Source organism: Microplitis mediator, chromosome 2, assembly GCF_029852145.1.
Source record: "Microplitis mediator isolate UGA2020A chromosome 2, iyMicMedi2.1, whole genome shotgun sequence".
Lineage (NCBI taxonomy): Eukaryota > Metazoa > Arthropoda > Insecta > Hymenoptera > Braconidae > Microplitis > Microplitis mediator.
The window spans coordinates 6470454-6492406 of record NC_079970.1 but is presented as its reverse complement, the minus strand read 5'-3'; the positions used below and the strand labels follow the sequence as shown (position 1 = coordinate 6492406).

Below are 21953 nucleotides of genomic sequence, written 5' to 3'. Positions count from 1 at the left end.
AATAATTTTTAATAGATCAACTATCAGGTTTATAAAATCTTTTTTATAATTTTAAATAACAAATAATCATCTTAGCACAAAAATAAATAAATTTTAATTCAATCTGGTGTTATGACTGATTTTCTGTTATTCTGAAACCAAAGGGTCACATCTCTTTCAAATCCTTCATAGTTGGCATTGATAGTTTTCAATGTCACTGAAATAATGACAAAAATAATTGCTAATTAGTATATATACATATATTTATGATATATGAAATTTGAAATTGAAAAACAAATAGAGTATTACCATCAATTATTTTTATAATTGACAAGTCATTGATCTTAATTCCGCTCTGCCCATCCCAGGAACACTGAGCTGCTAACTGATTTGAAAAAACCGCTCCCAGAATTTTAGAAATACTTTGACTAATGTTTTCATTATCAGTTAAAATGATAATCAGTTCTTTCTGCAAAGTAAAATAAAATCAATTATTAAGTCTGAGCGTCTTATTAAATCAGCGAAGTTACACGTTGATGATTTACCAAAGCTGGAGATAACCAGCCCTCAGTCATGAAAAGTGTTTCAAATTTCCTCAGATCTTCGGGATTCTTGATAGGCAAAAAAGCTCCTAAAGTTGATTTATTTACATCGACTTGATTTTTCGAGGCTTCTAATATTTTTTTTATCTCTTCTATGTCCTTCGTGATTCCTTCTTGCTTGTAATACATAGCAGAGTAATTTAAATCAACCTTGGTTTCCACAACACATAGCTTTCTGTCAGTTTCACTGTATCGTTCTGTAATAATTTGTAAAAAAATTTCAACAACTACTCCTATATTTTTTGGGTAATAGTAAAAAAAAGTTGAAAGTTTATCAGTCAGTCTGAACTGTTGACAGCAGAGATTTTAAATAATAATTTATTTTTGGTAGTAATTTTATGGTGATCGACATTTTTATTGAGAGAATTTCAAAGAGAATGATCATTTTACACGAACAATCATTCTTTAGCTGGACATGTTGCAGTAGACTTGGACCGGGTAAATATATGCACCGTAAAAAATAAATTATTAAACTTACTGTCTTCTAAATCTCTACGATTAAGATCATCAGCTTTTTCATCAGCCTCATCAAGTGCATCTAAATTCAGGATTTATTAAAAAATAATAAAATTTTAACTACTTAATCAAGTTAAGAATAAAAATTAAAACTCACAATAGTAAGTACGATAGACATCTCCAACAGGATGCAAATTCCATCCGTTAGAAGAGCCATAAAATATAATTTCATTTGCGGCTTTATAATCAGCATCATTATTTGGCCACCAACATTGGTCTTCATCTTCAGTAACCCACGATTCAGGAACTCCCACCCATTTATCTTCATCTTTGTCTTCTAGTCTAACTACTACGAATCTTCCCATTTTTCGTAAAAATCTAAACAAAATAACGAGTTATTATTTAATAACATTCATTTCAAAATATTTAGTATATTTTTATACTTGATAATTTTTATTACTGCATATATTTTTTATGAGATACAAAAATTTATGATCTCTGTTCAACAGCAGGACGCAAAACTAAATCTCCTCGCTGAATTCACGTGCGTCTCAGAAACTTATGAGAGATGAGTTTCGACAAACTGATTTTCGATTGTTTGTTCGACGTGAGGTATCTTTGAATTGTTTTAATATATTTGCTTTACTATAAGTAATTTTTATTTATCTATTTGAAATTTTTATTACCGTTTATATATTTTGTAAAGATGTAACCAATTTACAGTCTTTGTTCATAAATACAAACAAGACGAACTCTACATGCGCGTCTACAACGAATTTGTTTTACCAATAGCACAATTTTCAGTTGGTATTCACCTATACGTCAGATGGTATTGCTGTAACGATATATATATGGGTGCCGTGATTTTGTCCGAATGACTGTAATATTACAGAAACAAAAATTGTAGATACTTTTTAATGTAGTACTACAGTGAGAAAGATTACATTGCGAATAGAATTCAAGCAATGAAAGTATTTGATTGAGAAGAACATACATAGAATAATTTTAGTTTAAATACCATATTATTAAATCTATATGACTGGTGAAAACGGTACAATAATAATACCAACTTTCAAAACGCGACACTATCTTATAATTGGAGATTTTTTACGTCAAACATATAGTAAAAAAACAACGTATTACTTCCGTTACCTAAATTCGTAATTCAATTAGAAGTAGTTACGAATAAGAATTAATAGAAGTTTAGTAAATCAATTTGTAATTAAATATGATCTTTTGGCTAGACATAAAAGTTAGAGTATATTGAAAAGGTAACAATATGCAAAGCTAAATACACTTTAAACTATACTTATTGGGATGTTGCAACAATTTATGCTAATAATAGAATGAAGTAAGATATTTACAAGTCACATTTGTGGAGAGAATACTAGTTTACGCCCGGGCATGATTGAGCGATAATACAAAGACAATCTAGACTCTGTACACGTCAATCTTTACAATTGATACCGACTGCTGTAAATTGCGCTTTTATGTTGGTAAGTTAGATTTCGAATGATAACTCTATGAGATAAGATAAGATAAGATAATAATAAAAAACTAAAACAATATAAATTCATTAAATATTTAAAATTTTTAATTACGGTACAAATTTATTTTAAAAAGTTGTTAAACACTTTTATCGATGAAACTGATTAAAATAATTCTTAAAATATAATATAATTTTAATTAAGCATACAAAATTTATAACATCAAAATAATTGTATACTTGAAAATTTATTAAAAAATAAAAATTAAAGTAAAAAATCATGTATAAAATTATATTTTTTCAATATTATTTTACAATTTAAATTGTCATCTTCTAGAAAATTGTTAAATTTGTTATTTGAAAATTGAAAAAAAAAAAAAAAAAAATATTCTATTTTGTTAAATTTTATTAAAACTAATGTAATTTTAAAATGATACTCAAAATAGGGGACTTTAGAATTTTTTTTTTTTTAAGAAGTAAACTTATTTTGTTTTATATTTGGGCTAAAAAAAAGTTTTATTGCGCTTATTTTTGAATGTTTTTTTTTTTATCACAAGCACTTGTTTTTAAAAACTAATATAGCTTTAATTATTATTTTAATATTAGTTATTTTTTATCAAATTATTTATTTTGAGCATTTAATTCTTACAAAATATTACTAATCACTTACAAATAAAAGTAAAAAAAAAAAAATTTGATTGTTAAAGTTTCCTCGACTTGAAAAAATGCTGCTGGAGTTTTTTTTTTTTTAATTATTATTTGATTTAATCTTACTCTTTTAATTTTAAGCATTTCATTTGATAAATCAAATGTTCCAATTATTTTCATACATCACTTAAGTAATATTATTAATATTCATATAAATACAAACCTTAATCACCAACAATAATCGTTTTGACTTTATTCATAGCTGCTATAAAACATTATTATTTAAAATATTGATTGTGTGGAGTGATAGTTAAATAAAAAAGGTAGAGATTAATTAAAATTTTAATTTTTTATTCATCAAATCGTTATACTCTTTTTTTTTTTTTTAAATTAATAACTGTTTGGTATTATTAATGAAGACAATGACAATGCAATTTTTTTAATATTACAACTTCATTTTTGACAAGAACTAAATAAATTAATCTTAATGAAATGGTTAATTACGAAACATTACAGTAGATATAAACCACTAAATAAATTAAATAGTAAACAATAAATTGTTTCAATAGAACGAATAATTGAAGGAAAAGATTTTTTATGATCAATAAATTAACAATTACATAATTAAGTTTTGACAATCAAAATGTTCAGCTAATTCTATATTTGAACTGCACAATATGCATGTGCAAAGCTTATTTGCTTCGACGCATTTACGAACATATGTCTTTTGACATTCATCACAAGCAATGACGTGATTGCAAGGCCTGTAACGGATGTTCGGGCTATTTACCAAACAGAATCTACACCCATTTGAAATTATAACTCCTGAAATTAAATCAAATTTAATTTTTCTTTTATTTTCATAGAAAAAAACTTGCTTTTATAGCAAAAAAAAAGTTTTGAACCAAAAAAATTAATTTATAGGAAATTTACAATAAATTTATTTTTCGACTGAAAAAATTGCTTACCCCTCAAGCATCGTTCCGAATTTCCATTATGTTGATCACCTACTGTTTCTGCCGCTATCTCTCCTTGATTTGAATTATCTTCAGCAAGTGTTTCTTCTAACTCTGGTTCTTCTATTATTTCTGCAGCCATCACTTCTTGATTTGAATTATCTTCAGCAAGTATTTCTTCCAACTCTGGTTCTTCTATTATTTCTACTGCCATCACTTCTTGATTTGAATTATCTTCAGCAAGTGTTTCTTCTAACTCTAGTTCTTCTATCATTTCTGCAGCCATCACTTCTTGATTTGAGTTATCTTCAGCAAGTATTTCTTCCAACTCTGGTTCTTCTATTATTTCTACAGCCATCACTTCTTGATTAGAATTATCTTCAGCAAGTGTTTCTTCTAACTCTAGTTCTTCTATTATTTCTGCAGCTATCACTTCTTCATTTTCATTTTCTTCAGAAGAAATTTCTTGTACCAGCGAATCTTCTTCTAATTCTTCTTCATTTGTCACTTCATCTTGTAATCCAGGTGGAAATTCATCTTCATCATCATCTTCAATATTGTCAGGCTCGTTTCTTTGATTGGAGAACCGCAGTTCTTCTAGTGATGCTTCCTCCAGCAGAGTGTTATCAGGAGTTCGGGAGATATCTCCAACTTGCACTAGTGAACCAAAAATATGAATAAAAATTTATTACATTTTAACCTCATTAAATAAGAATTGTGTTTGAATCTCATTAAGAGCATTTTCAGACAGTGCCCCCACTTTTAAAAAACGTTCAATGACTTTCAATTGTCATAAGCGTATAAAAATTTTATTGATTATAGAATTGAAACAAAATTACTTACAATTATTATCAATTAGGAGTTAAACGAAATTTATTGAATAAATTTTAGCCTATAAAATTTTAAAATTCGTATTATATTATTGACATGAGCATTTTACTGAAATTTACTTTACAAATTTCGTTTAACTCCCAATTAATACCAATTGTAAGTAATTTTTATTTAATTATATATCTCGGCGAAATTACTTCTACGTTGTCTATTATTCAATTTTCTTTTAATTACTTAATAAAATTTTAAGACGATTATGACAATTGAAAGTCGCTGAAAATTTTTGAAAAGTGGGAGGCACTGTTTAAGAATGCCCTTAAGGAAAATTAAAAATCAATTATTTTCTGATTGAATTCGGTTTAAATCAATCGAAAAATATTCAATGTTTATTAATCTCAATTGAAATCTTTGACCACCCAAGTAACACACTTGCTTTTGTAACATCTGTAAGATATCAGTTTTAAGGCGTTTTTTTTTTGACATATCGATAAGGCATCAACATGTTGACAAAACGATCAGAAATTTATGTCACCGAAAAAAATACCTACTTAAAAGACTTGACAAAAGTGACGACAAGAAGTTAATTACAAAGAGCTGTCAATAAGTCATCTAAACGACTTTTTAATTTTTTCAAGTCAAGAAAAACAACACAAATTTTCTATGTCTCCGGAATCAACATTTGCATGTCTTATTTATTTATATTTTTGTCTTAAAATAACCAAAAAAGGTAACTTTAAGACAAAAAAAAATTTATCTTATCCGTTAACGACATCTTTAAGATATCTTTAAGACATTTTAGTAAAGACATCTTTAAGACATTTTAAAGTTGTCTGTGTGTTACTTGAGTAGGACAACAGCTTTTAAGAAAATATTCATTAGTTTCTTACTAATTTGATGTTCAGTTGATAAATTCAATAGTTGAAAATTGGGTAGAGTTTCAAGCCCAGAATATTGTAAATCTCTCAAGACTTTTTTAAGCACTGTTCCCATTCTTTTGATAAAAGTTTGTAAATCAATTAGTTCAGCTCTTATTTCACTCCAGCTATTTAAAATCAAAAGATATTTTTTTCTGCTGTTAAAGATATTTTTTATTCTATTGGTGCTCCAATTTATTTTGCCTTTCGAGTTTAAATTATTTAAATGATAGTGACTTTGATAGTTCATAAACGATGCTTGCTCTATATAAACAATAATATATATTAGGAAGTTACATAAATTAATAATTTCCAATAGAAATGGAAATGGAAGACCTACTAAGTAAAATACAGTTAAAAATCGTAAGATTTGAAAAATCGAGCGACAATAGAGCACCCTCAGCGCTTGAGGTATGCAATAATCATACGAAATATATTACTTTACCTTGAAATTTTGTGTACAAGAATATTGCAGAGAAGATGATGAAAAGCATTGTACCCAGACACAACAAACAAAGTTGAGAAAGAAAAAGGAAGAGAGAGAAAGAAAGAAAGGAGCACAAAAATCTTTCAAAGTACTGACTGATAAAATTCCATATATTGGGATTCTGACGTAGATGATAAGCCATATTTTTTATAATAAGGTCTGAGTTCTTCAATAAACAATCTGCCTTATTATAGAAACTATAATTCTGTGGCTTCACACCAGACAACCAATGTTGACTATAATAATCAAGTAAGCTCTTGAATTGGACATAGTAGACGTCGTCCATTGAGGAAACAACCCATCGAAACGCTTCGACAATCTTATCCGCAGGTAACAAGCTAATTGCTACAATTTTTCCAAAAATTAACTGATTAGTCGGATCAGCAAGGTTTATATTAAAACTGTTGGCTGCATTTATCATGATCTGAAATTAATTTTATTGAAATAATATTATTTATATATGTACGTCGTGCTTAATAAGATCAACTTACGGTGAAGTGAGATAAAAATGTTCCCTGAACTTCAGCTTCGGGAAATGCACCGTTTATAGCTTTGGTGATATCGTTATCAAAATCGGTATAAACTTTAATGGGTGCCAAAGTTTGTTTAAAAAATCGTAATCCCTCATCAAATATTTTCTTACACGTATCTTCATTCTTTTCAAGCATAATTATCCATAAGAGTGGAAAAGTCTACAATTAAATATCTTTAATAAATTGTAGGCATGCGCGCGCGCGTGTGTGTGTATGTAAGATTGCTATAATTACTTACGTGGTCTGCGTAGGTAGTGAAAATGGACACCACTTGGAGAGAATTAATAATATCTTGAGGAAGGACTTTCGTTGTTGATTGAATAAAAAGCGACTGATTGTCAATTCTGTTAATTAATTCCATATCTCCGAATAGAACAGCGTAGCGTTGATTGTTATTATTCATCATAAATTTGAAGTCAGTTTTTCCAAGATCATGAAGAATTATATTTTGATATTCTGATTTATGTAAATGATAGCTTAAGGAACCTAAAGAAATTATATGTGCAAGGTTTGGTTTTTTCTGCCAATATTGCATTCTTCGTTTAACTTCCTCAAAAGTTACGAGTGCAGCAGCTTCTTGATGTCTATAAAATTATTTCAAAAAAATACCAATATAAATATCCAAACCAAATTTTGTCATTTATACAAATAAACAGATAAAAATCAAATGCCCATCATGGAAAAAATATTGCGTGAGTGTAACTTTGCATAATATAAAAATAATTTTAAAAGTGTTTTTAGTGTTTTTATCTATTTATCGCGTAACTTGAAATTGCATATTTACATTTTACCGAAATTTTTAAATTTAAAAATACAGTTGAACCTATCTGATCTAAATATGTAAGATTTATTTATTTACACAATAATATATACATTTCATTCACAACTGATTCAACTATATTTTACTGTATTCTTGTTTTAACTAGCGCTTTAACTAGCTCAATTCGGTAATTATAATTTAATATTTTAATTAGTATTGCTATTGTTTATTTAATAAATAAATTTAAAGCTTACAGAAGTGACACGTCATTATATATCAAACGTAGCTTTCTAAACTGTCGTTGAGTCGCTGAATGTAAATCTTTTTCAAATCGTGCTTTGATCTCAGCATTAGGATCACGTTCATGTGAGTGTTGATCTCTTCTTCTTACGTACGAAAATTCATCAGAGGTAGATAATGTACCTTCAGCTCTGCAAGCATAAGCCTCTTTACCAGAACAATGAAAACGCCTAAACCAACAAAAATGTATAATACAAATATATATATATACATATATGTAACTGACCCAATTAGTTGTTAAGCAATTATGGTTTGATATCTATAGTTCAATTTACAGCTTCAACTCGATTTTCAATTTGAAGAAATTTAATTGGATAAATTGAAAATATTAAAATATATATACGAACCGATCACCATTTTTCATAGTTTTTTCAAAGCGGAATCGATAACCATCAAAAATACGGTCTGGCAATGATTGGATTCGATTAGGACGTGGTACTCTTCGCCGTGTCCTTAATGATCTACGATTACGAACCATTTTTATTTGGTATAAAAAATAGACACCAATCTAGAAAACAAAAAACGTATCATAAAGTTTCGGTAATGTTAATTTTTTATCACACAGTTATATTAACTCGGTGTGATTCAACGCAGTATTCTGTACTGTGTTTTAACATGATCCTGAAATTGACAGACAATCAACAACTTTTCAGATTTTTTTTCGCAACAAATCAATTACGAATAAAAAAAAATAAAAATATGCACATGTAGAAAATTATAAAAATTATAGGTGTAACTTTTTCCAAATATTTTTTTTTTTTTATAATTTATTATTCTGAAAAAAAATCCAAAAATTATTAGACGTCGGCTAACTTCAGTATCATGTTTTAACGACTGTATTTCGTTGTTACCCGGTACTTAAAATGAGTGAAATTGATTGAGATACAATTTTAGCAGATACAACTAGTGACATACTGAATAAATATGAAAAATTTAACTTATCTACTCTTACAATCAAGTTTTGTTTCATTTGTTGAATAATATTGTGATTCATTTTATTATAACAACGGTATTAGTTGTCAATAAAAAAAAAAATTTAGAGCGATCATGAAGCAACCTCAGCGCTTTCGCGCTTGAGGTGTGCAAAAAAAAAAATGACGGATCACGTAGAGCAGTAACTTAAATACAGATAAACATATGTACCTACAATTTCGAATATTTATTGAACGAAATTATTTTGATGGTTTTTAAAAAAATTATCTCAAACTACAAAAATACGGTAAGGCAAGTAAACACTCGTATATCATGGGGTATGACAGGCAAAATCTGACGAACATTTAAGTCAGTGTAGATCTTGTCATAAGGGTGGTTCCAACAAATCGAACGTATAAATTCTAAATTAAAAAAAAAAAAAAAAAAAAAATTTAATAAAAATACAGTCCAGTCGCGTTATAAGTCCGCCGACATATTTCGAGGAAGACATTCCCCCTCTATGACTACGAAAATAATCATGTACACACTCACACGCTTGCAAAGTAGGGAAAGTGTGAGGTACGGCGTTCAACTGCTGAGCAGAAGTGGGGGTACAGGAATTCTTAAAATTATATTCCCTTACACCCCTGTAGGCGGACTTGTAACGCGATTTGACTGTACTACGCTAGGACATTTATTCCAGGAATTAAGGCGGCTTTTTCGTTACTTAGTGCATATACTCTTGCCTATACGACGCAAATGTTTGTTTGTGTATTGCGTAGTGTATCATATTCCATATTATCTGTCTTTTGTTTGTTTTTTTTTTCTTTTTAACTCATTATTTTAACGGAGAGTTGATTTAAAAAAAAGTTTTTTTTATTTTCCAACATTTTAGGCATAGAACATATTTGTTACAGTTCTTAAAATTCCTCTAATGCTCTAAGCATTTCTAATATTTGATAAATAGATTCATTGTGCATAATAATAAAAATCAACGAATCAGATATAGAAATTATAAATTTTAATTTCTAAAATTTCTGCGCTTATTGATTTTTTATAAGTTATAATTATTTAACAAATTTTTTTTCGAAACTTATCCGCCGTAACAATTGCTACGTTCGTTAACGAAAAATTAAAATAAAAAAATCTTTTCCTTTTCAATTAAAAATTTTTTTTGCATATTTTAAGTCCTTGTTAATTGTTATACATATTTTTTTTTTTTTATTTAATTACTCTTCAAGATAAACAAATAAAAAAAATTTTTAATTCTTATTCTAGCGAATTTTATGACCGAAAATACGTAGAGCTACACATAATACTGAAGTTAGCCGACATCTAATAATTTTTTGATTTTTTTTTAAACAATAAATTGAAAAAAAAAATATTTGAAAAATTTGCACCTGTAGTTTTTAAAATTTTCTACATGTGCATATCTTTAGTTTTTATTTTCTTTTTATAATTGATTTCTTGAAAAAAAAAATCAAAAAAATTGTAATCCTACACACCTATACTTATTACTTAACTTTCCAAAATTATCATCTTATTTACCCTAACAATCGAGTTTTATTTTATTTATTAAATAATATCATCAATCATTTCGTTATAATAATGGTATTAGTTGCTAGTACAAAATAAAAAAAAAATAAAAATTCCACGTAAAACAGTACACTACACATGAGCAAACATCGGCGTCGTGTGGCCATACAAGAGTATTGACACTAAGCACTGATACTTACGCGTATGCTTTTTTAATTCCTGCAATAACTTATCCAGTATATTCTTTCAGCTTAAAAATTTTATTTGTTTGCGTTTGTTTGTATGAAATATTCATAATGGTCCCATTAAATGTATATTAATATATATAGTATGTAAGTAAATAAATTATAAATTAAGCATTCAAATTTTTTCTTTCAAATTAATTATTATCTTATTGTTATAACATCTATAGGACTATCGACAGAGTTAATATTTCGATTTCGAATTTCAAAATTATTTGTGCGTCTAGATTTATTTGTAAAAAAAAAAATTATAATGGTTGTTTTGTTGAGATTTTTATGCTTAATTATAAGATTTTATTAAAATTTACTTAGTATGACGATAGTTTATGGCCAAGTATGTGAAAAGCTCAATGAAACCGCATGAACAAGACATCAGAAGCGATTAGGCAACTGATATTTTTTCTTTTTATTGGTTATCATCTCACAAATGTCAAACGCCAGACAAAAAGAAGTATACACTTCTCGAATCGAGCGACAAAATAAAAAATCGAAAAATAATAAATAATGCGACTTACTTTTAAAAAGTGCCTCGATCTCTGAACTATGTGTTGGATGAGGTATAAAAAACCAAGAGGATGACAATAGCTTCAGTTATCCTAAACCCTTATCTCCTATAAATAAAAAGCAAGTTATGATTAATAAGTACTATTAGAAATTTTTCAGAAAAGATGCTGTAATTAAAATATTTTTTTATTTTCCTACCACAAAATTTAGAATATTTTAATTACGTATCTATTAATTTTGTTTAATTTACCTTGTGTAGAATTAGTAACAGACAAAGAATGTAGATTAAGAGCTCTTCAGGATTATGCGTTCAGATTGGAACTTTCGTACCGAAGCTCTCATACACATTTGAGCGAACTTTGAATCAGTGCAGCCAGATCGGTACGATATTTGTATCCCTTCCCGTGGTGAAATAGCATGGAGTGTAATGGCAGGAGGGGGTAAAATATCGCATGATCTGGCTGCATTGGTTGAAACTAAAACGATGTCCCCTCCAAAGTTAATTGCGCATCCTATTGGAAAACTTAAAATTCTGATACGCCAACTGGTGGCTGAAGCTATGACTACTCAAAGTAGGCTAAATCATAAATGTTTACATGTGTCTATACGTTTATCAGCTAATATAAATAATGAATACTTAATTGTCTCTAAAATTATTGTGTTTCTATGAATTAAAAAATTGTTTTCGTTTAATTAAAAAAAAATTTCTAATTTATAAACATGGAATTTCCATCAAAAACAAGTAAAAGTAACATATATTGTTTGTATGGTTGTAAAAGTCGTGATGCTTCTAAAAATGACAGTGTTGATTTTTATGACACTGAAGTTGGAAAACAATTAACAATTTTCAGATTTTTTTTTTTTTTTTCAAAAAATCAATGGCAAAAAAAATAAACTAAAAAAATATGCATGTGTAGAAAATTAAAAAAGCTATAGGTGCAATTTTTTAAAAATATTTTTTTTTTTGTCAATTATCGTTTTGAAAATAATCAAACAATTATTAGATGTCTGCTAACTTCAGTACCATTGATTTTTTACTGTTCGTCGAAAAATTGCAAACGTGGTTACTTTGAAAAATAAAATGAATCATGAAGATAAATTCGACTGTTTTGATGATTGCTGACATAAATAAAACAGTTTTGCTACCACGTGCTTACATGAACCATCAAAACAACTTAGCAAGGAAAACTCATACCCACGATCCTTCCACCTTTGAGAACTTGACCATTTATCTTATCCGGATCATCTCGAATACTTGATGATTGAAGACAAAAAGTAATAATTTTTAAACAATTATTGTCCTCACCAAAGTTCAACAAGTGTCCGTGATTTATTATATTTCCATCGCTGGTAAAATTTTCACTTTGAGGTGTTCCACTACCAAATTGATAAACGTTTTGAATTGAAACACGCATTATTTACTGTAATAATCTTTAACATAATAATTTAAATAAATTATCAAAACATAAATAAGCCAGTTGATTTTATATAGTCAACATTCAGAGCAGCCTACTTTGATTAGTTTATTTTTTGGCCACCAGATGACTAATATCTAAGCCACGCCCATTCTAAGGTTCCCAATAAGCCTTTGGTCTCACTGGCCCCACTGGCCTAACTCTTCAGCTCTCACGCAAGGAACAAAACCCTAACACCTTTAGTCAGTGTTACAGCTTGCGACGCATCCAATGTTATTGATATTGTGTCTTGTCATTTATATTATTATTAATAAAAGTTGAAATCAAAATAAAATAATCATTTGTGCCATTTAAACACTTTTTTGTATTCTAGTAAATGACGGTCTATTTAAGTTTATCTTCATGTGATTAGCTTTTAAGATGGATAATAAAATCTTTTATCGTGGTAGACAGCAGCAGTCAAATCTTCCTTTTAAAGTTTTTGAAGGTTATAGTTATTGTTGTTACAAAACTGTGAAAGACACCAGGTATGATTAATGCACAAATAATTTTTTAATAAATTTTTTTTTTTTTTTCATAATACATTACGCAAAATATCCATTTTACGATCTTTGAAGATTGCTGATAAAATTTTTTTAGATATATTTATTGATAATGTTACACAAAAATTTAATTTCTTCTATTTGTTCGTAAATAAGCTAATATTAACTTTAGATTCGTTTATCCTTTTGAAAATATCCTAATTATCTGTTGTATGTGCACGTATACCAAATATTTCATTGTATATACATGGTTTCGATTTTAATTCGTATGAAGAGTATACTTTAATTACTATTTAAAACTTTTTGAAAAATGAGGTTTTTTTAAATTTTAATATCGTCAGTAAAAATTTAAATCATACATGATTATACGTTTATATATATATATTTGGGTGTGTCAAAATAAAATGATTTTTTTTTTTTAAGGTCTCATAGTCTCAAAAGTTTCTTTGGGACAAAAAAAAAAATTCTCCTAAAAAATCAGCTCGATATCTCGAAAATTAAGCTAGCGGTTTACAAGTTCATTTTCCCATTTAAAATACATGTAATAAAATTTTTTTTTAGTTTTTCGAGAAAAAATCAACGAAAAAAATTTTTTTTCCAATTTTTAATTTCACACTCTTATAGGAAATTAAATTCCCTACAAAAATGTCCTGAATCGTCATGCTCGTAACTACAATATCAAAAAAGTTACAAGCTCCCAAAGTTAAAAAAAAAAATTTTTTTCTTTTAGGTATAATTATTGTTTTTACTTTTTTGTTGATTGGTGGTATTTTTTTCTTTTAATTTTAATTTCCAATCTTCTATACATAGCAATTTTTATGCAAGAAATATTTAAAAAATAATTTAAAACTGTGACGATTAACTTTTTTTTGTATTGGTGTCAATCACTCGATAAAATAGATTTTTTTATTATTATAATGTTCTGTAGTGGTTAAGTGAGGTACTAAAACGTTTTAAATTTGAAAATTTTATTGAAGATTTTATATAGAAGATTGGAAATTAAAAGTAGAAGAAAAAAATACCACCAATTAATAAGAAACAAGTAAAAATAATAATTATACATAAAAGAAAAATTAATTTTTTTTTTTTAACTTTGGGGGCTTGTAACTTTTTTTATATTCTAGTTACGAATATGACTATTCAAAACATTTATGTAGGGAATTTAATTTCCTATAGGAATGTGAAATTCAAAATTGGAAAAAAAACATTTTTCTTTGATTTTTCCTCGAAAAACTAAAAAAAAAATTTTTTACATGTATTTTAAATGGGAAAATGAACTTGTAAACCGCCAGCTCAATTTTCGAGATATCAAGCTGATTTTTTAAGAGAATTTTTTTTTTTTGTCTCAAAGAAACTTTTGATACTATGAGAACTTAAAAAAAAAATCATTTTATTTTGACACAACCAAATATATGTATAGAGAGAGAGAAAAATTTTTAAAAGATTCGAATAAAGTTACATGTTGTACGGTGATGATATAGCGAAAGCTGCAGAAAACAGATAATTTTATTTTTCAATTAATTCTATGCTTAAAAAAATAATAAGAATGAAAAATAAATGCATACTAAGAAACTTTTAGAATCTTTATACACATATTTTCAAATCATATTTTCTAATAATATGTCATTTGTTTATGAAGTGTAAAACATTGTCGTATGTTCGATGTTATCGATCTTATGTCATTTTTTCAAGGTTTTTCAAAATTCGAAAATTAAAAAATATCAAAAAGTTTTCACACTTGACTGTCAGTTGCTGGGGAATTTACTTGGAGATTTAAGAATGTCATTATTAAATTAAAAATGTATTTTTTAGCTATTTAAGATGCTGTGAACGTCGTTCTCTTCGCTGCGATGCTCATGGAAAATTTCAAAACGGTCAAATTTTTTTAACTACTAATCATAATCATGAAGGTGAACCAAAGCTAGAGCTGTACTATAATTTTCAGAAAGCTTTGTATTATGCTTCGATTTCGCAGCCTTATCAGTCTCTGCGACTGATTTATGATAATTTAAGTGTGATGTGAGTATATAATCTTGACTGGTTTTACTATCTACTTTCGTCCATTCATCTCTCTCTGCCATGACAAATATAGATCCCTTATTAAAAGAAACGATTAGAAACAATTAGAAAAAAACAATTTTAAATGCTTTTTAATGCTTTTAAATACTATAGAATCGCCCTTCTTATGGGCATTTAACATTGCAAATCGTTTCAAATCGTTTTTCTTAACCAGGGATACCTTTGTTTAGTACTATAAATTCTACTATGTCTGATACAATTTTTATATTTACTTAAGTTTGTTCGAAATTCATGCTGAGTTGGACTTTTCAATGGTTTTTTTTTCTCCTGAAACCGTAAACGAGGGGAGAGGAACGAAAATAAAAATTTTTTTTGCATAGATTCAATTTTTAAACTTATTGATTTATTGGACTAATTTACACAATTAAAATGATATAAATTCCAAGATTATTAATTCCGTGTTTCTTGTTATTTATTTTTATGTTTATAAACATCCGTTAAATTCATAAACAATGTTAATACCAGAAAATTTTTTTTCTGAATTATTATTATTATTATTATTATTATTATTATCATCATTATTATTACTATTATTATTATTATCATTATTATTATTTATTTTGAGATAAATCGAAATGTATAGAATGTGAAAAATTTATTCAACATGATACTTAGATAGTTTTAACATTAAAATTCAAAAACTTTAAATTACTTTCATACCCGGGTATTTATAAGTGCAGCAGTAGTATGTTGAATGTCAAAAAATGTTGTATCATGTAATTAATTTATAAAAAATAATTAGTTTAATTTAATCGATAAAATGTTACGAGAACGTAACACATATCGCAATTACTTTTTTTTTCAGTCATTATGAAGCAGCCATAAAGTACACGTGGGCCAAAATGCAGCCAATGATGACAAGTTGGCGTCGTAGTAATCAACTTCCTCACCCACCAATTCCCAATGATTTACTGCATTATGTTACTCTGCTAAGGATGCCTCAATGGGATCATCTACTGCGTTATTCGCAAGGCCATCTAAGTGTTTCAGCCCTTCATGCACCTGATGGTGGCATTATAATAATATTTTTCGACTTAAATTTTTTGGCATCAATAATAACAACGACGCTCTTTATGGATGCTACTTTTAAAATGACCCCCAAAAAACCAAAAGTTTATCAATTTTTCACGATTATGGCGTTAATTAATAACAAGGTACAGACTGAAACAAATTATAAATTTAATTAGAGAATCTCTCTACTAAGAAATTAAAAAGTTCTGATCTTAAAGAATATTTTAATATCAATAACTGTAAGGTGACGATTTTTTGCTTCACACGTACTTTTGTTGGGCTAAATACTCTTTCCTAATATTTATTATTATTAAATATATATAGAACTACCCAGAGCTAAAGTCTACCCAATTTCTAATACATATCGAGTATTCCAAAAGTAACAGATATAAATTAAAAAATCGACAAAGAATTAAATTTTTATATATAATGCCTTTTAATATTATCGCAACTGATTTATTTGAATAAAAATATCTTTGTTATTTGATATTTATAAATTCCTAATGTTCCAATGCAATAATGTTATATCGTTCTATGAAATAAGACGAATCCGGGAAAAAAATTTGAAGCTACGGAAAACTGTGTGTGTGTGTGTGTTTGTGTGTGTGTGTGTGTTTGTGTGTGTTTGAAGATTTATTTGTTCTACGATATCTTTGATACGAATCAACCGATTTGAACGTTCTTAATGACAATCGAAAGGGCTCACTAAGACTTAAAATTGATTAGATTTTGGAGTCGATCGGTCACCTAGTTTACAAGTTATAGGAAAAATAAAAATTGAAAAATTTTTTTTTTCTTAGGTTTTTTGCGTATAACTCATAAGCCCGATTCGACTCAAAATGTTATTGGTTCTAAGGCTTGGTGAGCTTTTTCGATTGCCACCAAGAACGCTTGAATCGATTCATCGGTTCTAAAAAAATGAAAAGGACTTAACAATTTTGACATAAATGCAAAGTGGTGTCTTATTTTACTCCGGTTTCTCCCGTACTTGAAGCAATGCACTATTTTTATGTACTCTCAGAAACTCCTAAAACTATATAATTTTATAAAATTTTAATTATACAATCAACTTATTTTATTAAAGGCCTTGCCAATATGCTGGATGTTAATGTCAAAAAAGTCAGCATCAGCATACAAAACAGGATTATCCTACTTCAAAAATCATGGAGCACCGCACATTCAACCTCAAACAATAATGTCAGATTTTGAAGCATCACTGGATGTTGCTATTAAAGATCAATTTCCGGCAACTCTACACACTGGGTGCTACTTTCATTTTTGCCAGGTCAGTATGATTTATATAGGGCACACCACGTCACATCGACCACTTTTGATCCCGAGCCTTTTTAATCTGGTTGAAAATTTTTTTTCCTTTTCTACCCCGTCAAAATAATTTTTCAGGAAATTATCAAATTTTTTTACCCAACCCAAAAAAAGTTATAGGTATTTTGAACAAAAGGCTTTTATTTTTTTCAAATAGCTATAACTATTTCACAAATTGACTAATCAGGAATTTTTAGTTTGTCATAAGGGAATTTAACGTTCTACAAAAAAAGTCTCTTATCATTTCTTGATAAATCCATCTGTTAAAAAGTTATTGGAGCTCGAATTCAAGACTAAATTTCGAGATCTTTTTACTTTTCCGGTGAAACTATCGGACTTATCATGAAATGTCATAGAATATTTTTTGTAGACAATTTTATTTCCTACAAATTATCTCTGAGAAACTTTTTTTGAACTCTGCATTGTTTTCTAGTTATTTCCATTTTAATGTCAAGCTCTTAAAATCGATCAGAAGACTATTTTTTTAGGAGCTTGACATTAAAATGGAAATATATATAATATATATAATATATATATATATATATATATATATATATATATATATATATATATCATACAGAATGTATTTTTAAATAAATAGGCACTGATAAAAAGATTGAAGAAACTTGGACTGTTACGTTTAGTAAGCACTTGGAAATATGGCCAGATTATTATTAGGAAATTAATGGCACTGGCTTTGTTGCCTCCAAACGACGCCCTCCAAGGATACAACTGGTTAATAACGAATATTCCTGAAGATATTTATATTTTATTGCACGAATTTTTTTTGTATTTTTACAATCAATGGATTGTTAGAACTCCACCAACACTATGGAGTGTCCACGGCCATGAACAACGTACGAATAATTTTTCAGAAAGTTACCATAAAAAATCAAATATTCGTTTTGGCGTTCACCCGAATATATGGGACTTTACCGGTAAGAATAATCACTTAACTTATTACCCCTGATAGCCAGGGTTTCTCGTCCAAAAGTTGGTATTCATTAGTTTGCGACCAACTTGACGACAAGCTGTCGACAACTTTAGCATTTGCAATTTTTGGAGTACAAGTTACCGCCACTTTCTGAGAAAGTTGACGCCAGTATGGTGCCGCAACTGGAATGCAGGTTTCTGAGAACTTTCTCAGAAAGTGACCATCAACTTTTGAAGTATCAACTTTTGCGACCAACTTAGTGTCCAGTTGCGGCTGTAGTTTTACGCCAGTTTCTTGCCAACTTGGCTATCAGGGACAGTTAGAAAAAGTATCAAGAGTATTACAGAGTATTCCTGATAGCCAAGTTGCCCGCAACTTGTCGACAATCTACTGCCGCAACCTGTCGCCAAGTTGACCGCAAAAGTCAGCATTTTCATAAGTTGACGGCAACTTTCCGAGCAACTTGTCGACAACTTTCAGAGTTTCTGATCAGAAAGTTGGTGTATCTGAGTTGCGACCAACTTGACGACAAGTTGTCGACAACTTTCAGCTCGTGTAACTGTTGCCGACAACTTTCAGCTCGTGTAACAGTTGCCGACAACTTGGCTACAAGTTGCTCTGAAACTTGGTGACAGGTTGCGGCAGTAGATTGTCGCCAAGTTGCTGAGCAATTTGTAGCCAAGTTGTCGGCAACAGTTACACAAGCTGAAAGTTGTCGACAACTTGTCGTCAAGTTGGTCGCAACTCAGATACACCAACTTTCTGATCAGAAACTCTGGCTATCAGGGATCATAGATCATATAACGGGGATAGATATAATTTTAGTTTACTTGAAAAATTCTGAGTACAAAAAATATATTTTGCTTTTATGTTTAATTAATTGTTGAAAGTATTACTTTAAATAAGTAGTCCGTAAAAATTTCTCTAAATTAGAGGTGGGTAATTCCGGGAACATTCCGGATTGAACCTGGAACGTTTCCGGAGCGAAAAGGAACTAGTTCCTGGAATCATATCCGTGGAACTATTTAATGTTTTTGATTCTCATGAAGGTTCAGTATTTAGAACGTAGACATACAAAATATTCTAGTATGCACAACATTATGCTATGCGAATTATGTGTTTAAGACGCATTCACGGCGAACTATATTATTTTATACTAAATAGAGAATGAATTATGATTGGTATTCAACTCAAAGTTCCATAAGAAATCACCACTCAAAAATGATTCTGCTGCTTTACTGCTGTTGGTAATGACGGCAATGGCGGGCAAAAAAAAACTAGTGAGTATACTAAAGTGAATTTTGAGCAACGATCGAATACGTATCCGACAAAAGACATAGTTCATGGAACTATACAGGTCCGGAACTACCCACCTCTACTCTAAATACACAGCAAAAAATATTGTGTTAAAATTTCAACACTTTTTTTGTGTTGATTTTAAAGTAACACTTAATAAATGTTGATAATATTGATTTTTATACTAATTAACACTTTTAAAGTGTTGAAAAGTAAATCGATTAAAAATTTTAAAGTAACACAAAGAACTGTGTTGATTTGACACAAAATAATCAACACAAAAATTTTAACACGGATCGTTTTTAACACAGATACACAATATTTTTTACTGTGTAGTCTATAAAGTTCAGAAACATGGATACTTAATATTTTCATATATCTCTACCACTATTCAAACAGATCATTTATATTGTACAGCTAAAAAATTTCACGCCCTTCGATTTCAAAAAATATTGTTAAATATTGCTTTCAGACTTGACAGACACCAGTTATAAACTTGGTATAAATTGTATTATCAGAATGAAACGGTTAACTATTTTAAAATGTTATTTATAATGTATTTATTTATTATTTTTTTTTAACATCAGCTGTACACGTGAATATTATATTTGTTTAGTTATTGAATGATTTATTTTATTTTAGAAAATCTAACTCGTTTGCAAGCTATTACTCGAATAGAGTATGAATCGTTGCAAAATGGCGAAGATATAACAAGGTCAACTCGATCAGAGAATTTAGATATAAATATGAAAATTAAAAAAGCTTGGGATTTGTACAACAACAATATACTAGATATACCCAGTTTTTTGGCCTGCGCCAGCAATTTTTTGCGAGCTTTTCAAGGACATATCATTGACGACGAACCCAATCATCAGAACAATGTAGCAGGTACTTACAAAAATAATTTGATGTTAAAGATGTATAATAGCACGTTACTAATTCCAAAAGGACGTATTTATACGCTCTTTTGGTTTCAGGATATTCTCTACAGTAAAAAGGGCGTATAATTTATTTTCATTGACAATCATTTTGTAGACTTATTTCATTATAGATAAAAATTTTTATTTTTAATTTTGTTGCTAAAGAAAAAGTCTACAATACGATTAGCAATTAAAAGGAAAGTTATACGGCCTTTTGGTATTACACTTAGTGACTAAAGCCAAAAGGGCAAATAAAAATATGTCCTTTTGGAATTAGTGACGCGATGTACATTAAAACAGTAAAATGATTGAAAATTATATCAATTCATTATATCTATTCTTTATTGCAGATATTGACGCTAACAACATTGTTAATAATTACGATGACCACTTAATATTTTTAGAGTTAAATATAATGGAAATTCAATAACAATAAATTTTATGTAATTGTTAATTTATTGATCATAAAAAATCTTTTCCTTCAATTATTCGTTCTATTGAAACAATTTATTGTTTACTATTTAATTTATTTAGTGGTTTATATCTACTGTAATGTTTCGTAATTAACCATTTCATTAAGATTAATTTATTTAGTTCTTGTCAAAAATGAAGTTGTAATATTAAAAAAATTGCATTGTCATTATCTTCATTAATAATACCAAACAGTTATTAATTTAAAAAAAAAAAAAGAGTATAACGATTTGATGAATAAAAAATTAAAATTTTAATTAATCTCTACCTTTTTTATTTAACTATCACTCCACACAATCAATATTTTAAATAATAATGTTTTATAGCAGCTATGAATAAAGTCAAAACGATTATTGTTGGTGATTAAGGTTTGTATTTATATGAATATTAATAATATTACTTAAGTGATGTATGAAAATAATTGGAACATTTGATTTATCAAATGAAATGCTTAAAATTAAAAGAGTAAGATTAAATCAAATAATAATTAAAAAAAAAAAAACTCCAGCAGCATTTTTTCAAGTCGAGGAAACTTTAACAATCAAATTTTTTTTTTTTTACTTTTATTTGTAAGTGATTAGTAATATTTTGTAAGAATTAAATGCTCAAAATAAATAATTTGATAAAAAATAACTAATATTAAAATAATAATTAAAGCTATATTAGTTTTTAAAAACAAGTGCTTGTGATAAAAAAAAAAACATTCAAAAATAAGCGCAATAAAACTTTTTTTTAGCCCAAATATAAAACAAAATAAGTTTACTTCTTAAAAAAAAAAAAATTCTAAAGTCCCCTATTTTGAGTATCATTTTAAAA

At 28.1% G+C, this 21953-nt stretch overlaps 3 protein-coding genes across 6 annotated transcripts; 1 reads left to right on the top strand and 2 right to left on the bottom strand.

Annotated features, from left to right (window-relative positions):
- On the bottom strand, positions 1 to 1865 carry LOC130663135 (uncharacterized). 3 transcript variants are annotated; one of them, XM_057462232.1, is made up of 6 exons: positions 1724 to 1865; positions 1195 to 1415; positions 1060 to 1119; positions 525 to 778; positions 289 to 448; positions 1 to 196 (listed from the first exon to the last, which is right to left on the bottom strand). In XM_057462232.1, exons 2-6 carry the CDS (start codon positions 1400 to 1402, stop codon positions 99 to 101), a joined length of 780 nt encoding a protein of 259 aa, XP_057318215.1. In that variant the 5' UTR covers positions 1403 to 1415; positions 1724 to 1865; the 3' UTR covers positions 1 to 98. The 3 variants fall into 3 exon arrangements, with proteins under 3 accessions (XP_057318215.1, XP_057318213.1, XP_057318214.1); XM_057462230.1 differs by having other exon boundaries at positions 2 to 196; positions 1498 to 1822; XM_057462231.1 differs by having other exon boundaries at positions 2 to 196; positions 1481 to 1821.
- Positions 1866 to 3553: 1688 nt separating this feature from the next.
- Positions 3554 to 11545, bottom strand: LOC130662941 (uncharacterized). Of its 2 annotated transcripts, none has more exons than XM_057461926.1 (10): positions 11397 to 11545; positions 11158 to 11253; positions 8300 to 8460; positions 7907 to 8122; positions 7131 to 7476; positions 6851 to 7051; positions 6318 to 6783; positions 5846 to 6136; positions 4140 to 4784; positions 3554 to 3996 (listed from the first exon to the last, which is right to left on the bottom strand). In XM_057461926.1, exons 3-10 carry the CDS (start codon positions 8428 to 8430, stop codon positions 3788 to 3790), a joined length of 2505 nt encoding a protein of 834 aa, XP_057317909.1. In that variant the 5' UTR covers positions 8431 to 8460; positions 11158 to 11253; positions 11397 to 11545; the 3' UTR covers positions 3554 to 3787. The 2 variants fall into 2 exon arrangements, with proteins under 2 accessions (XP_057317909.1, XP_057317911.1); XM_057461928.1 differs by having other exon boundaries at positions 6456 to 6783.
- Positions 11546 to 12763: 1218 nt separating this feature from the next.
- On the top strand, positions 12764 to 21334 carry LOC130663052 (uncharacterized). Its single transcript, XM_057462103.1, has 7 exons — positions 12764 to 13088; positions 14916 to 15122; positions 15988 to 16336; positions 17278 to 17478; positions 18118 to 18454; positions 20389 to 20634; positions 21017 to 21334. Exons 1-7 carry the CDS (start codon positions 12982 to 12984, stop codon positions 21094 to 21096), a joined length of 1527 nt encoding a protein of 508 aa, XP_057318086.1. The 5' UTR covers positions 12764 to 12981; the 3' UTR covers positions 21097 to 21334.
- Positions 21335 to 21953: the final 619 nt, after the last annotated feature.